At 42.4% G+C, this 17,655-nt stretch overlaps 1 protein-coding gene across 14 annotated transcripts in view; it reads right to left on the minus strand.

Moving 5' to 3' along the window:
* Positions 1-17,655, minus strand: part of phldb1b (pleckstrin homology-like domain, family B, member 1b) — a 127,439-nt gene that overhangs the window by 19,654 nt on the left and 90,130 nt on the right. For 4 of the 14 annotated variants that reach the window (XM_075474120.1, XM_075474131.1, XM_075474130.1 and 1 more), the window contains 9 exons: positions 10,565-10,882; positions 9,050-9,196; positions 8,709-8,846; positions 6,310-6,438; positions 4,138-4,293; positions 2,379-2,489; positions 2,197-2,286; positions 1,632-1,769; positions 996-1,112 (listed from right to left, as the gene is read on the minus strand). In XM_075474120.1, the coding sequence (XP_075330235.1) occupies positions 996-1,112; positions 1,632-1,769; positions 2,197-2,286; positions 2,379-2,489; positions 4,138-4,293; positions 6,310-6,438; positions 8,709-8,846; positions 9,050-9,196; positions 10,565-10,882 (1,344 nt within the window). The remainder of the gene's footprint in view (positions 1-995; positions 1,113-1,631; positions 1,770-2,196; positions 2,287-2,378; positions 2,490-4,137; positions 4,294-6,309; positions 6,439-8,708; positions 8,847-9,049; positions 9,197-10,564; positions 10,883-17,655) is intronic. The other 10 variants (XM_075474132.1, XM_075474129.1, XM_075474133.1 and 7 more) reach the window with 8 other exon arrangements.

The following is a 17,655-nucleotide window of genomic DNA, read 5'->3' on the forward strand; positions in this document are numbered from 1 at the left end:
GAAACACGCACTGGGTTATAACACGCAACATACAGTCAGACTGATACATGGAGCCACCATCTCATCTTCCAGACTGACACGATAACATTTAACTACCACATTACTTCTTTCATTGAGAATATAATATTTCAAATAGATCCTGATGATTTATCTACGGAAGCCCAGAGCGGACGTGGTACGTATAAACATTTTTTGATGGTTTTCTCGAGATAACGAGATAATTATGTCGTTATTATGTTACGAGTTAATTTACCGATGGTTTTCGAGGCCACTTTTTCTCCCCAGTCCGCCCCTGTTTATATGTGTTTTATGTGTTCACAATCTGTTTGCCTTGTAGAGATAACTTTCATATCAGCCCGCGTCATTTAAGGAGACGGCTGGCTCGACTGCAGCTCAATAGGCATTTACACCGAAGTGATCCTGCTGATATAGTCAACTTCATCAGTGACCAGCTGAGGGGACCAGGCCGTCTCCATGGTTACCGAATGATGCACGAGTTTGCTTTGTGCATTTTCACAAGCAGAATTGTTACAAAAACGCTCCACATTCCATGTTTGATTCATAGGCTACTTTATTCAGTTTTCAATGAAAGGGGGGGGGGGATGGGTACACCTTTGCCAGAAATACATATAAACACATATAAACAGGGGCGGACTGGGGAGAAAAAGTGGCCTCGAAAACCATCGGTAAATCAACTCGTTATTTCGAGAAAACCATCAAAAAAAAGTTTAGACGTACCATGTCCGCTCTGGGCTTCTGTATTTATCATATTCCTTGTTAAATACCAGTTCCTGATAGCCTTAATCCAAACATACATTTATTGATCCAACCCTGCACTGACAGCAAAGGTTCGTGGAGCAAAGAGCAAAGCACCACACAGTCAGTTTTATTAGCAGCAGACCAGCAGGGGGAGCAACATCACACCAAATGGACAAATGGAAAGGCTGAGACTGAAGGACAAAACAAGTCAGGAAACAGACAGGCAGTGGTGGTACCTCACGGACGCCAGCTAACGCAGCATCGAGAGCAAACGAGCGGCCGTGCAAGTTGCTGCTTTCATGTTGGTCACCGCTGCTGTACATCTTACAGACATCCGACAGCTTCGTGTACTCCTGAGGATCAGCCAAGACGAGCCAAGATCCGGACAGGATGAGAAGCCATGAGAACAACGCTGGGTTTCTCCTCTTTGACACACAAATTCACTTTTACACACACACAGCGCCAGACCACAATGCTTTTAGGAAGCAACACCTCTTTGCAAGCAGGCAACCAAACTCACATTTAAAAAGGTGCACAACACGTGACGGCAGACAAACAAGAACACAGCAGCGAACAAACACGGTGCGTCTCACGGAGCATCACGAGTGTCCGACACACTGGCTCACAAACCGACGTGGGATGTGGTGAGAAATAGAAAATCTGTGCCCTCTGGTTGATTAGAACAATCAACTTTCAGAAAGACAAAATTTCTCCATAAGTGAATACCTCTCATCATGTCCCAGCATAGTACATCACTGGTGCATTTAGAGCCACAGTGTGAGCCACACAGCGATTGGTGAGGTAAGGGGTGAGTTGCACACAGAACGAAGGAGGAGCTGCAGGCACCATGCAGGGATCTGGAGTTCCGTTACCTCTGTAGGGCTGCTGGGGTACAACTGACAGGGAGGGGAGGGATGTAAGTAGGAGGGAGAGGCTCCATAGAGGGAGTGCTGGGAGGAGAGGGCATCCTCCAACAACAGGTCAGCCTCGCTGATATGGAGCGCTTCCTGCTGTGAGAGTTCAGGGATAAGTGTTTTTAATGCCTACAGAAAACTGATGGAACACTCGATAGAAGTTCAGTTCTTCAAAAATGAAAAGGAGTCCATCCTACAAGTGTCTGGTCAGCCACCTTTCCTCTGATGGAGCTTCAGCACCATGTCTAAGTTGAACTCTTTGGTCAGTGATGTAACGATTAGCAGGCTCTCAAAACTAAATCGGCAAAAACCATTCCATGAAAACAAATCAATTCCTGCCATTAATCTGGTCAGTCAAACCCAAGCAATCATCACCAAGTCTGCACGGCAACACATCAGAGGGGTCAGACATGGTGAAAACTCAGCAGCGCTGCATTTTGATGTAGAAGGACTGAGTGAGATGAGTGAAGTGAACTTGAGTTTGTTTCAGTGTAGAAATGAAGGACTTCAGTAATTCACACACCTCCCTCATGGCAGTGGAAGAGTTGGGGAAGCTCTTTCCTCCAGTCAGGGTGTAGTATCTCTTCTCCAGGGCCGACAGTCGCTCCCTCTCCTGGAAAATAAAAGAACGTCCCTTTTCTGTAACTCTACTTTTCCCTAAAACCAGTCCACTTTGGATGGGACATGGTTTCAGTGGCATCGTACCTTTTGGAGCATTTGCAGCATGAGCGTCCTGTCTTTGGCCAGTCGCTCATACTCTTGAGACGCCTGCTGGCCAAGCTGGTTGGCCTGTTTCTCCAGAGCTGAGACCTTCTCCTACAAACAGAGAGAATTCCTCATTCACCACAAGTTAAAAACAAGTCATTGTGCATTTTATGGAGGGGAAGTATATGGCATGGCTGAATAAGACAGAACAAAAATCTAGAACATCTCAAATAGTTATCTTACTCTCCATGACTGCATTGTTTTGGTGTTAATATTGTAATCTCATTCATGAACAGTGAGAAATTAAGATAACCGTCTCCTGGTACACCATCCAATGGGGTTGAGCTGGCTCGGCTACCATCTCTCTGCCTGCTGTGTGGGCTCAACATTTAATTTTTATAGGGCTGGGCGAGTTAACTCTTTATTATCGCGTTGACTTGTTAATTATTTAACGCATATAAATATTTGATCGCGCATTAACGCAGGTTTTATTATTGTAAAAGTCTGTTGAATGCATCACATTCACACAGTTACAGCAAACACCACGAAGCATGGAGTAATAAAATAAAGATAAACTAGCAGGTAACATCACCACAACAGGTGCTCCTCGGTCTCTGTGTGAAGCTCACGGAGCTAACCGGCGCTACTTCCTGTTTTACTTGTTTCAACATAAAAGCACATATTTCAAAATAATTTTTTTTTAAAACTCCTGCATTTACAGCCAAGCTGAATTGTCTTCTCAGCGTAGTAGTTCCAGTCTAAAATATCACTTAAAGGCAAAACACACAACTGATTGCAGCAAGTCATTCAAGGAAACAGACAGTGGAGCGAGGCTTCTACATAAAAACTACAGAAAGATGCTGATGTTAAAAGTGTGTTTGCACAACAAATGTTATGGCACTTTCATTCATATGGCAGCACATTTAAAATAAAACTAAATGCTAAAGGCTATACACTACTTTTGAATTCATTTTTGGATTTTGCGTACAAATGCGATTAATCAGGGAAATCATGTGATTAATTAGATTAAAAATTTAAATTTTTATATGGCACTGTTCCACAGCAAGAGTTTTTGTGAGGTGTGTGTGTCGTGTCAGAGGTCTGAAACCCTGCGGGACCTCTGGCAGTGGTGCGTTCAGACTAAATTGAGATAGCCATCTCTGACATCAACTTCAAATAAAACACATAAGGTTCAAACCATGATATTGTTAGAATTGGTTTTGTTCTAAGACATCATGTATTCGTATTCTGTAGTTTTCCACTGAACCGGACAATATGGTTTAGAACCAGCAGATAACAGACCTGGTTGGAACTGGCTGGTATAACAGGAACAGATGAAACTTCTCTAGCTTGTCAGATTAGGTCTGTTGCATGAGATACACGCCCAAAACAACACTCACACACACATTGCTCGACACATTCCAAGAACAAAGACGGGGACAGTGGTTGGCCTGTCCACGTCGCTGGTAACTGGCTAATTCTAGTCGCGTGTAAGTCCGATCTCTGTACGGGACAGACCCAGCCCAAGAAGATAAATGGGACATATTTCCAGAGATTAGGGCTGGTTCTGACGGAGACCCTGCGAGAGTTCTGTCACTCCGAGCCCAGCGCTGCAATACTTTACCTGTGACCACAATAAATACTTTTTCTGTGAAACAAAGATTTCTCAGGTTTGTTCTTGGGCTTCCAACAGAAGAATCAGGCTAATAATATAGTACTAAGGATATTGTTGTACACAGTGTGTGTGACGTCTCCTCACCTTCCTTTTGGCCACGCTGCTGTGGTACTCCGCTCTCTCCTGGAGCAGCTGCTGGCTCATGGTCTCTCTCTCCTCCTCCAGGCTGCTTTCTCTCTCCAGCTGCTGAAACTCCAGGTCCTCAAACTTTTTAGTTCCAGCTTCCAGCACCTCTCCATCCTAATAGGGTAAATAAAAGGATTTACACAGAGCTGCTGCATGGTGAGAATTCCATTAGCCCTTGTTGAAAGGAAAAAAATGAAAACAACTTTACTTTGATGAAACTGAAAGACCTTTCCAGCGGGCAGACAGCCATGAAGAACATGCTGTCATTGTTATGCAATAGAACTGCTGCTGTACACAAGGCAAATTAGGTTTTTATTGAATATATTTATATTTTTCCCACCATCATTTTCACTTAAAAAAAAGACTGTTACAGAAGAAATGCCAAGTACAAATATCATATATTTAAAAAAATAAAAATCTATGTCACAATGTATTTGCACTGAAAAGACTGGTTCCAGCTGGAAACAAAAAAATCCATACGAGTTGGATTTTCACAGATTTATTTCACGTAGCGGTGCCCCCTGCTGATCCTGTTCTGCTCAGTTCCTGACAACTTCAAGTTTCACACCAGGAGGGGGATGAGTGTTTGAGTCTTAAAGCTCTTTAGAGACTTTGGAGCTGGAGACAGCTTAGAATTTACTGACATGCAGTCTGAGAATCCAAAAGACTTTTACAAAGTGGTCAAAGAGGAAAAGAGAACTCAAAATGTCAAAGGTCTTAACGCTGAAACCAATTCATTCTTTTTTGGAGAAAGTTGGATTATTTGTTCACACACTTCTGCTCTGATGACCACTGTACTCCATCACTAAGCCAAACAAATTCATCTCCTTAAGGCTCATATTGTACGCAAAGCTTGACTGAAGACTTAAACAAAGAAATAGAGCCTATATAACAATAATAATAATAATAATAATAATAATGATAATAATATTTCCATCTGCTGCATCAGATTCTTGTTGTTTACTTTCATGATGAGCAGTAAAAGTAAAGATGCAGCCTGACTTTACACCAAACAGTAACCCGGATTTACATAACAGCAGTCATAAGATGAGAGTGGAGGAAGACAGAGAGGGGATGTATTCAGGGCCTATGTTAATTGATTAGTGAGCAGTTATTCAAGTGGTGTGAAAAATGAGAAATCATAGTGGAGATGCAGATTAGAGTCACACATGCAGTGCAGCAGGGTTTTATCACATGACCCAAACAGGTGACCAGGAGCCGTAGACTATTGGCGCTTTTCCACTACCTCTACACGGCTCGGTTTGGTTGTGTTTCCATTACACTTCGTGCCTCCTCGACGTGGGTGGGGTCGTCGTAACACGGCTGCGCGTGTTGCTGCTCACCCTGTGGCTTTTTGTCGCACAGAAGGCAAGATAAGAGAGCTAGAGAAGACTCCTGGCCGCCAGACAAAACAGTATTGAAAAGTACCGGAGAGTTTTGTTACGAGCTTCAAAAAGACGACGTTTGGAGGTAAGCTAACGGTTGCTAACGCTAGCTTTCATTATCCGCGTGATGACGCTTCCAGTGACGACACTAATCGCCCAATCAGTGGAAGGCAGTCAGCTGACGTCATGTTTTAGTAACGCTTCGGCCCGCTTGGAACCAGGGCTGAGGTGATACGAAAAATTGTGCCAGTTGCAGGTACGGCGTGCTAGTGGAAACAAGCAATAGCGCGCCGAGCCGAGCCGAAGCGAGCTAGTGGAAAAGCGCCATAGGAGTAAAAAGGAGCTTCTCTTTTATAACACAAAAAACACTTAAACTATAACTTAAACATCGGATAAATACTTTGAATCCAAATGTTAACCCAGAAAACCACACAATTCATAATGCTTTAGATTTCAGAATCGATTTTTAGCTACTACATTTTCCCCTGCTGGACAACTTAAATTTCAATGTCTACTCTGATGGAAATACAGCAGGATTGACCTAAAATGCCCGGGAGCTGCTCTGCTTTGCTAAAACACGAGATATGAGCCAAGCCACTCAGCTTCATTCTCTGATCAATAAAAGTTATTCTGTTTGGGACAAAGTGGGTCATTTTGCAGGTGGGGCGGTTAAGGCTGCAGGCTACACCTGGTGGGCGGGGGAAGGAGGGGTGGTGTAGGTGCTTCCACATGACTGAAGACCCACCCTTTTGAGCTGTTCCTGCAACTGTTCCCGCAGGGACTCGGGACAGTTATGAAGCTGGTTCTTCAGCTCAGCATAGCCTTCCTGGAGTCTCTGCAGGGACCGGCGCTCGGCCTCAACATTAGCCCTTTCCTAGAAAGACACAGCACACACCCACACACAGGATGGATGGAAGATTGGAAAGGACAGAAAGAAAGAGAGAAACACACTGCTCAAAAATCTATGCAACGCAAATAAAATGTTGTCAAGTGTTAGAGTGTTGACACACATTAAAGGTGGTAAACTAAACTATGACCTTTAATGTATCCAGGAGAGACAGTCTCAGACAGGCCTGACACTTTCTTCTAAGAGAACATTAACTATTTAGCTCCAAATCTGAACTATTTATAGTATTATATAACTCGATTACCTTATTAGACATCAATTAACTAAAAATGAACCATTCACTTTGTAGGTTGTGGGCAGTGATTAACCCTAATCCCTGATAGGGAACATTTTTGTCCACTTGGTGTGTACTTTCTCCTCTAATTTCACACTGGAAATAGTAATACTCATCATATTTGGTCCAGTTGTGTATTTTTGACTATTTTTTTCGAATTTCAAAACACTCATCGTATACAATGCAATTTTTCATTGTGTAGAAAAAAAACTCCTTAAAGGGATAGTTCGCCTCTATTGACATGAAGCTGTACGACATCCCATACTAGTAATATTTTTTATGAACATTTCTTACCCCCTGCTGCGTCCTGCAGGACTACTTACGTCACCGCCAAAACGAGGCTTTAACTCGGCTCACAGGACGCAGCGGGGGGTAAGAAAATGTTCATAAATAATATTACTAGTATGGGATGTCGTACGGCTTCCTGTCAAAAGAGGCGAACTATCCCTTTAATTTCTGAAAAGGGACATTTTTGTCCCCTTTTAAAACGATCTAAAAACATCATATATTAATATTTTTCCCCACTTTTTTTTCATAAATCTTTTATTCCACTTCAGTTCTGATCATAACTACCAAGTTTTCAATTATTTAAAAAAGAAAAAATAACCGTTTAGATGCCAATTTTAACTTTTTAGTCCAAATTTTAATCCTTTAGGTGCAAGTATTTTCAAAATATGGAATGCAAAGTGGAATTATTGAGTAGGGATAATTATGGTCTGGGTCAATGATTAGCAACAACATTGATTTTTAGCGATTTTTTATTTTTTTGTTTTGCCTGATTATTATTATCAAATTAGGTATTTAATAATACCTAACAGTTGAATAGTCTGAGAGAAAACTGCTTTCAAATGGCCACGGAACACTCCTCCATCAGATCCAGCTAACATACAGGCTGCTGCTGCTTCAGTTTCATGCTCAGGAATCCATCAACAATAAATACTAACATTGCTGCTGATGGCTGCTTTGACACTAAAGTGTATTTCATATTACAGCCTGTACAATCTGTATTTTGATGTGATCTTGATGCGAGTTATTTTGCTCAGTTAATAGGAGGTTCAGGTGAAAGTTGGAGCAATTTTAAGAGACAGTGCTGATTCAATTTTATACCATGTTGTCAAACGTCTTGAAAGAACAAGGTCGTAATTCTCCAATTTTCCCACTAACACCCTAAGTACCCAGTATTCTCATGCCAACTGTTGATCTGTATGTTTTTTAAATGGATTCAACAGTGGGACAGGAGGAAGCATGAGCAGCCACACGAGGTTCACTGCCTGCTGAATCACTGCACCTGTGGACCCCTCAAACCTTCTACAACTGAATTTTTAACAAAAATGACAAGGTGCAAAGCTGTTAAAACATGCCTTCTTCCTTATTCATTTCTCTGAGAAGATGGGATGTATGACGGACACTGGACCAGCTTAAACCACAACAGAGAACATGTGAGTCGATTCCCTTGTTCATTACAGAAAGACCAAGAAAAAAAAATCAATGGCAGAGTCTGTGTGTACAGAACCAAAGACAGCAGATTCTCCTGGTTTCCGCTTTAAGGGCTGGTTACACAGACAGCAAAGAAACAGGCGAGCAACGTTAATAAAGTCTCAGTTACCGGAAGTGCTGAGGAAGCAGAGAAGGATTAGGGGTTATGGTTATAAGAGCAAAACAGCAGATGAAACAAGAGAATGAGAGGATGCTCGGGGAGGTAAATCCAGTGCTTGATTTATCACTTTATAAGTCCTCAAAATTCTGGGATTTTCTATTAAATAAATGTGTGCACGTCTCCACATCCAAATAAAGATGTTCAGTACAGGTAGAAACTCTGATTTATGCAACACTGATTGTAAGGAACCAGGAGGGGAAGCACATCATAGAGGACTGTTAAGAGACTGAAAAAACCCCAAGCGGTTAACACTTGATCTTTTTATAAATAAAGTGAATAGTTGGATCGGATCCCTGCCCTGTGTACCTTGTCTTTCTCCCGCTGGATGGCGCTCTCCAGCTCATCCAGCTTGTGCTGCAGCTGAGTGATGATGTCCTTCTCGGCCTCAATCTGGACGAGCTCTGCCTGCCTCTCGCCCTGCAGCAAGGCACGCTCCATCTCTGCCTGAAAGAGTGAACAACTGAAAAGGTCACACGGTGTCACGGAGAAGCTTTCAGGCTGTCCTGACACAACATGAGGGGATACTGTGACCAACGGCTGCTCGGTGTGTTTTACTGCTGTGGTGGAAAGTCTGTCTCTCAGCATAATAAATCCTGGAGTTTGAACAAATTCCGTCTTGGCTGGCTCAAAAACAATGATTTCTCTACCTCTTGTTTGGACTCCTGGAGCTGTTGTTCCAGCTCAGTGAGACGGGTTTTGAGCTCATCGATCCGAGCCAGAGAACGAACCCTCTCGTCCTCCAGGTAACTGACCTCTGAATGACCTGCGTTGCCTGAACTTGAGGAGTCCTCATGCTGCAGGGAGAACAGTCAGGTTACTTAAAATGGTAAATCAGCCTGATAGGACTGCAGTGGACAGAAATATATTTCTACACACAGATTCCCTCCTCACCTACCAGACCAGTAACGTTATTCCATCACACAAAGCTAATATACAATAGTAAATAAGAAAGGAGCAGAAAGTAACCAACTGTAACTTTGTGATGCATTCTCCACAACAGACTAGGGCTGGGCGATTTTTTTCGGTTTAAATATTAAAACACAAATTTATTTTCCTACGGTTTTTGAAATGGCTGAAACGAAAAATCGTGATTTAAAAACATCGGGTACAAGCGGTCAGACACAGAACAAACAACTGTTCTGTGTAAAGTTTGTAGAAAGAACATGGGAACACAACAAACTTGTTCCAGCACCTCCGACAGAGACATGCGGCGGAATGGCAGGAATGTGCAGCACTAAGAGATGCAGATCCTAGCTCAAGCCACAAAGTGCCTGCAAAAAAAGCAGGTAACCTTGGCAGCAGCCATTCCTTATGACAGGAAAGGCCCCCGGTGGCAGGCCATCACAGATGCGGTGACATATTACATAGCAACAGATATGGTCCCTATCTATAGCGTAGAAAAAAAACGGGTTCATTAAGATGCTGCAAACGATACACCCGAAGTATCAACTGCCCAGCCGCAAGCATTTCGCCACAGTTGCATTGCCCAACTTATATAACAAAACAAGAGCTACAGTCGCAGAGCAGCTGCAAAACATAGTTTATTATTCCACCCCTTTCAGGGATGGCCTACAAGAGATTTTTTTTTCAGTTTGAAATTTTTGCACATTAATGACAGTGGTGCTGTTTTTATTTCAGTTTTCGTTTTTTATTCTTGAACTGATTTGTTCACATAGGCCTAGACTACTTGGTAATCTCATTTGTCATTTGGTAATTCTCAATTGTTGTGTCAATAAAGAAAATATGTATTTAAATTTTGCCTTGGTCTGGTTTGTTAAGAGAAAAACAGAAAAAAAATTGAGGTTTAAATCGAAAATCGTCCATCAGTTAGAAAAAAATAAAATAATTGAGATTTTATTTTTAGGCCAAATCGCCCAGCCCTACTACAGACTAAGTTACATAACACAAGCAAGATGTTCACGTCACATGCAATCATGTGAAAGAGGGTTCTTCATACCAGTAGTAATAATAGTAGCTGTTCAGTGGCTCATATTAAACTACTTCTTTGCTCAGGATGTCCCTGCAACTTTCTCACAGATCCCTGCGGGTCCTTCAACCACACTTGAAGAATAACCAATGCAGCAAAGCCAAGCGCATGATTTGTACGTGCTTGAGCCTCAGCAGCATGCAGAGAGAGCGTCTCAGCTGGGAAATGATCTGACCTGTCGCTCTCCATTGTGCAGTGCTGAAGCCGTGCTGGCAGCAGGAGATGTCCTCACCTCCTGATGAGTGCTCTCTGTACTGCTACACTCTTCCTTCAGGTTCTCTTCGTCGCTCTCCCTCTGTCGCTGAGCCAAGCGGAGCGTGGCTGAGGACGACGCCCCTGCGAGGACATTTTCCACAGACGGTCTTCGCCCGGGACTGTCGACAAAGCTCCCAGGAAAACCTGTCCTCCCTGAGCCCAAAGGGTCAATCCCAGTGTTCTCCCCTTTGTTGTATTCAGCACAGAGGTTCAGGATGGTCTCCAGTCGTTGTCTCTCCTGTGGACAAAATTTAAAAAAAATTAAAAAAAAAACGTTTTAGTTTTCTCACCTGTGGCCTTTGATTTATCAAATGTGGTGTCTGACTTTGAGTCAAACAAAAATCATCCTTGTTCACACCAGCGCCGGCGCCACGGGGGGGCACTCGCGGGCATTGCCCCCCCATCCACGCCGGTGTGCCCCCCCTGGGTTCACTTTGACGTTTGACCGGAGATTGCCTCAAACACTGCAGTGCATGAGGGGACACGATCTAAAAGTCTTAAATAAAAAATACGTTTTTTAAGGTCTTAAAATGTCTTAAATTTCTCTGATTTTCGAAGAGTGGCATTAAATTTCATCTGGGCGGAATGAAAGAAAGATATGTCTGGAGAGAGCTTTTGTGTGTGCGCCAGTACTTCCGGTGAAAACTTCCGGTGATTTGACAGCTAAGCTAACGCGTCAGGTTAGGGCCAGTGGCCGTAAACAAAGGTTATAGCCGAGAAGAAAGATGATAGTATAATGTAACTAAAAATACTAGCTTTCTTCAGTAGCCTAATGCTTACCGATTTAGCATGCCTAGCAGCCTCGTTGCTAATGCTAGCCGCAGTAACGTTACCAAACATACCCGACGTCAAGGAGTTGGCTGAGCAGGGGCAAGATTATGGGGCCGGCAGAGTTAACTTCATAATGGGTGAGTGCAGGTTTCATTCACTTGTTTTCATTCTTTCACAGGATTGATTCACTTCATTGGTTTATCCGATTGCTGGCCGCCGAGCCATTATGTGTCTGGGTTTGTGTGGGTTACTGATCATGGTTGTTAGCCGATAGTCAGGTTGTGTGTTGGGTATGTATTTTTTCTATGGGTACGTGCCATTGACTGAGCGGTCTGTGCTCGTTTTTTATTTTTATCTAATTAGATTGGAGATACTAATCAATACTGAGGGGGGGGCTGGTCCCGGGGAAAATTGCCAGGGCCGATTTTTTTTCCCAGTCCGACCCTGAACTACATGTTCAAATGTGTTCTGATGTCGGCTCAGCGCCAGTCTGAATTCACTATGGCCGTGCGTGGGCGTTGCTGTTGTTGTTGCGCTCCTGTTTGCTCGTTGTGTGTATTAGTATTAATGGGGACTAGAAAGGGGCAAACGTGATCTGGGCTTTGCGTTCAATTTATGCACCGATGATTATACAGAGTGGGTTAAACTGTGCAGGCTATTCGAGATGTCTCCGAATGCCTACTTTAAAGGAAGCGTGATGTGTTTGCCAGGGCTGCCTAAACGAGTTGCCAACCGTCCCTTGAAATAATGGAATCGTCACGTATTTAGGAACAAAAGGACAGTTCCTTATTGGGCTGAAACGGGGCCCACAATTCGGTTGAAATGCAGGAAATTGCATCTAAGAAATACCAAATTTTCTGGGGGAGGACCCCCAGACCCCCCGCTAGGGGGCCCCCCCTACTCATTTAAATGCCCGTCCAATAGCTTGTCTCTGCCGCCGGGTCTGGTTCACACCAATAACAGAAAAACAAAAAATGGGACAAACTGCTGTAGCTACATCCAGTTTAATAAAAGCCCAGTGTTGGCTTTCTATAGCAACACACTGATGAGATCATGGTCCATCCATAATGAATCTGTCTCTTATATTCAATTTCCTCTTTATTTGTTCTTTGGTGGAACAACAGTAACAACTGATCATAATCTGAACACTGAGCTGGGATCAGAAAGCAGACTTCATGCTGTCTCAGACACTCAGTGGGGTCACATGGCACTGAAAGGATCGGATTAATGGCTAAATTACAATAAGAATGAGTTGAGCAAGGCTAATTCTCCTTGGATATATGGCGGTGAATGAATCGAATCAAACTCAGGCATTCGAGAAAATGGCGAATGAAGAGCAAGATGAAGCTACGTCCCTCTACATTTGGTCTGTGATGAGCTGCTTGTTACACAAACGCGATGCACAACGGCGCATTCTCCATCGCGTTGTTTGTTTCTTTCTGACGGCGACAACAACAGGAATATCGTCTCCTTTGACTTCCGGTTCACGACCCCGGGAAAAAACTCTCGAACATGCTCAGAACGCAAAGTCTAATTCACCACCGTCTACAAGCAGGTTTAATTTGACTTTCAACCCAGTTATCTCGGGGTCCGATCCGATCGCGAGTAATCCGATCCGATCCAATTTCTTGTCAGATTAAGGTGTCTACATGCACTTAATAACTCAATCTTATTGTAATTTAGCCAATAATCTGATCCTTTCAGTGCCATGTGACCCCACTGACTGACTGTTTATCACTGATTTATCAGCAGATCACTTTCTTATCACTTTCATTTGTGTTTAAAATGGTCTGAAAACAGAAATGTTATTGTTAATGGTATTATGGTTAAAAAATATATCCCTAAAATATGTTATATCATATTCCACCAAAAAACATTCAACAATAACAGCTTTAAGACAGTCAGTTATTAGTTACACCAGTGATTTCAAATCCTTTTTTCTTGAGGTTTGACAACCTCAGCGCAGTGAAGACCTCCGTACAGGCCATCGGATCTTTGGCACCCCACTTATGGGACCAGTTACCCAGAGTGGGAACCACTGCATTAACTGACAATAAAAGTAATTTCAGATATTAGTATTGATCTTTGTAGTTCAAACTGATAGAGTCTAAAATGATCAACATCTCTCTTTAGGTTCAGATGTCCTTACAGTAAAGCATGACTAACATGAATGAATACGGGTGACTTCGACACATCAGTGGGAAAGTAAATACTAACACGTATTTTTCAGTGAATCTACTACTCAAAAAAAATGGACAATGAATTTAAATGGAGCCATTGTAAGGCTGCTCAGTGAGCCTCTTCACATATTAAATGCAGAAACAGCCATAAACCTTTTTATGAATACATTTTGATCACACTTACATGGAATAAAATGTCAAACTAAACTGACAACCAACTAATGTAAAATAATTTCCATTTAAATAGATAGCCATAGTACCATTAATATCTGTTTATCTGCCAATACGAAATCAGATTTTCATATTTGCCCTCCAGTCTCAGTCTGTCTGACTTGTCCCACCCCTGAAACAGCACAGCAGCCTGCACTGTCCTCGTCAGGCTGTGATTGGTTATCCAGCTGTCATTGTGAGCTGTCAGCAGACCTATGGGGGGGCTTGGCAAGCCAAGTCAGGACAGTGACCTCTGAACCCTAAATAACTTTTGCTGTGTGCAGCAGACACAGCGACTCCTTGGCTGACAGTTTCCCAGCTCTGTGAGCCTAAACATCACACAGAAGAGGTTTAATGTTTTTTTTATTTTTTTTATCTGGTATAAAATAGTCACATGTGAAGAAACTAAGACTCCCATTCAAATCAAATATCAGAATTTTTTAAGCTTCAATGTCAAAATGTAAGCTTTCAAAGCCATTCACCCAACTCTGAACAGCACTGTGGAACTAAAAAAGAATTAAGACCCTTTATGCTATAACAATGTTGCTCATGCCAACTCGATTTGTTTTCACATTAGGCCTGTAATACTGTTCTCAACCACAAATGAAAATCTTGGCATGTCCTCCCCCACATAATGCAGAGCTCATAGCTTCCCCACTGAGCAAGCATCTGCGTGATTAGGAGCTGCTGCCCCACCATTAGCTTTAACCTGTAATCTGGGACATGTTAGCTTTTAACCAGGAAGGAGCGAATGGACAAAAAAAAAAAAAAAAAAAAAAGCTTTGCGCTGTACAAATGTGTTGAATATTTATCATTAAAAAAAAAAAAGCAAACTTTAAACATTTAGTGGCAGGTCTACAATTTCACAAGTCCTCCCACTCAGCATCCGATTTAATGTACACACAAATTAGACCACCGAGCTCTCCAGCTCTCGTCTTACTGTAGAAACCGTCTCATTTCATTTCCAGACAGCCATATGGTTCCCATAAATGCCTGGTGAGATCAGACACATTCATGACCTTAAATTTATTTGGCCTTGACATAATCCGACTTCAACTTTGATGCCTGTCATTTGAAAACCGTGCCGAAATGACATTCTGTCAATGCATGCTAACCAGGGCTGGGCGAGTTAACTAGTTAGTATTGCGTTAACTCGTTAATTATTTAACGCAGAGAAATATTTAATCACGTATTAACGCAATTTTTTTTTATTATTATTTTTTGGGGCTTTTGTGCCTTTAATGGACAGGAAAGTTCAGAGAGACAGGAAGCAGGGGGCAGAGAGAGGGGGAACGACACGCAGCACAGGGCCGTCCGATGCAGGACTCGAACCGGGGCCAGCTGCAGCGAGGACTATAGCCTCTTGTACATGGGGCGCCTGCTCAACCCACTACGACCACCCCTGTTTTATTATTTATTTTATTTTGTAAAAGTCTGTTGCTGTCTGCTGTGGAACCGGAAAAGAAAGTAATCTGCGGATCCACCAAACATGGAGAAGGGTACGGAACTTTTACTCGGCCATTTTCATTTTAAAGTTCTTCCAGACGGCGGAGTCGACAGAACCAAAGTCATCTGTAAACACTGCCAAGTTGAATTGTCTTCTCACCGTAGTAGTGCCAGTCTAAAATATCACTTAAAGGCAAAACACACAACTGATAGCAGCAAGTCATTCAAGGAAACAGACAGTGGAGCGAGGCTTCTACATAAAAACTACAGAAAGATGCTGATGTTAAAAGTGTGTTTGCACAACAAATGTTATGGCATTTTCATTTATATGGCAGCACATTTAAAATAGAACTAAATGCTAAAAGCTATACACTACTTTTGAATTCATTTTTGGATTTTGCGTACAAATCATGTGACTAATTAGATGAAAAATTTCAATCATTGCCCAGCCCTAGTCTTTATATGTATGCCATGCGCATGTCACCATAAACTCTGCTGCTAACACCTGCAATTTAAATGTTAAAATACCTTTTTCAGACATCTTTTCCTTGCTACAGCTATCATTACCATTGGCATTAAAAAAGGACTGTGTTTTATACTGCTCGGTTCTGTAGTTCTGGGCCGTTTCTCAATATGTGTACTTGTCTGTACTTGTGTTCTCGTGTACTTCTGAAACATCATCACGAAAGGACCAAGTACTGTTCCAATTCAAAGTACGCATCCAGACAAGTACGCTCCACGTTCCCGGATGTGTACTTGCTCCGCCCATTTTAAGTCTGCTTCTGTGGTGACTTCAGACAGCTTGCTGTCCCAGAAAGCCGTGCGGGTCAAGCGAAGATGGCAGAGGGGTTGACAAAAGTTGACAGGTATGCCGTTAGCCTGCTCCTCCTCTTTTCTAGAAGTTTTGATTTTTATTTCCAAATGCACAATGAGCGTACTTGCGTACTTTTGTACTCAGAAGTCCGTACTTCCGACAAGTCTATACTTGTAAGTACACAAGTACGTACTTAGCGTACTTGGTATTGAGAAACGGACCTGGTGCTTTCCATGTTGACGAAGTGTGAAGACATTCAATGAAATAGAGCAATTGTTCTTTGTCAAAACGTGGGCGATGAGAAGGTGTTCCATCGACGTTACCCTGATGTGTGCTGTGATATTTCCCAGATCCAACAACTAACTCCCCGGCTATTTGATACTTGTAATTTTCTAAAAAAAAAAAAAAAAATTAAAAATAGCACTTTACCCTCAAAACTCCTTCTTGGATAATGCAACCAAGTTTCCATGCAACCAAATATCTAATTATCCATCTTCATCAAAGTTGATCTTTTTGTCCTAATTGTTAGGTCGTTAGACTCCATTATGAGTGATCATACAAACATCCCTATAAAAATAAAGCAGAAATTGAATCTTACAGTACGCTGTTAGGGCTGCAATATTAGACTGGGAAGCTGCCAGTCTAAATCCCATACATGCGAGTTTTTACAAAAAGAACAGAGAATAGATGCTTCCTGCCAACCCCAGGACTGGAATGCCAGTTTCCAAAGTTCTCCAAGCTCCAGCCTGCACCCACTCCCATACATAAGCTGACCCACTGCACATAACACCTGTGGTGGGCTCACCTGAAATCTAGGCAGGATCAGGACATTTTGAGAAATCTGCTGTTGATTTATGCTTAAAATGTAGCCTACATCAGCTTTTTCAATTTAAAAAAAAAGTGTTTTTTAAAGTGGAAATTGGCTCTTTTTCCGTCTCTAAACTAACAACTTGTCAAGTGAGACGACCCAGTATTTGACGTGAGCAGGTGTCTCCCCCTTTGCTTCATCTCATGAATCCCTTTTTGTGAAATATTCCTGCCACGCAAAATGGACATTTACATCAGCACCAAAGTAAAAACAAGAACTTTTAAGTGAGTACTTCAGAGCAGAGGAGGGAAAAATGATCACCGTTGTTTCACTAAAAACAGTTTGTGTCCAAGCTAAAGAAATCAGTAAACTAGTCCTCTCGATTAGTTCGTTTTCTCCTATTTTGAGTAACTTAATGGATCTAACAGTGTGGATTCCTACAAACGATAAATATTTTCTAAAATAAATGTGTGGTACTTTAATACACCTTGATCATTTTCATTTTCATTATGGACAGTCAGACCACATGACCGTTTCAGCTCATGTAGGGTGCTTTCACACCAGAGCTGTTTGGTCCACTTCGTTTGGGCAGGTGTGAAAGCTCATCCGAACATCCGCAAACTCTGGTTCACCTGAAAACATTGGTCTCGGTTCACTTGCGAGGGAACCCTGGTGCGGTTCGCTCACAGAGGGAAATGCAAATGGAATATCCAGCGACCCAAAGAGAGGGAGTAGGACAGCTCACTGTCTCGCCTGCTGCTCATACTGGGCAGGCCTTTGTG

The sequence above is a fragment of the Odontesthes bonariensis genome, chromosome 9, assembly GCF_027942865.1.
Source record: "Odontesthes bonariensis isolate fOdoBon6 chromosome 9, fOdoBon6.hap1, whole genome shotgun sequence".
Classification (NCBI taxonomy): Eukaryota; Metazoa; Chordata; class Actinopteri; order Atheriniformes; family Atherinopsidae; genus Odontesthes; species Odontesthes bonariensis.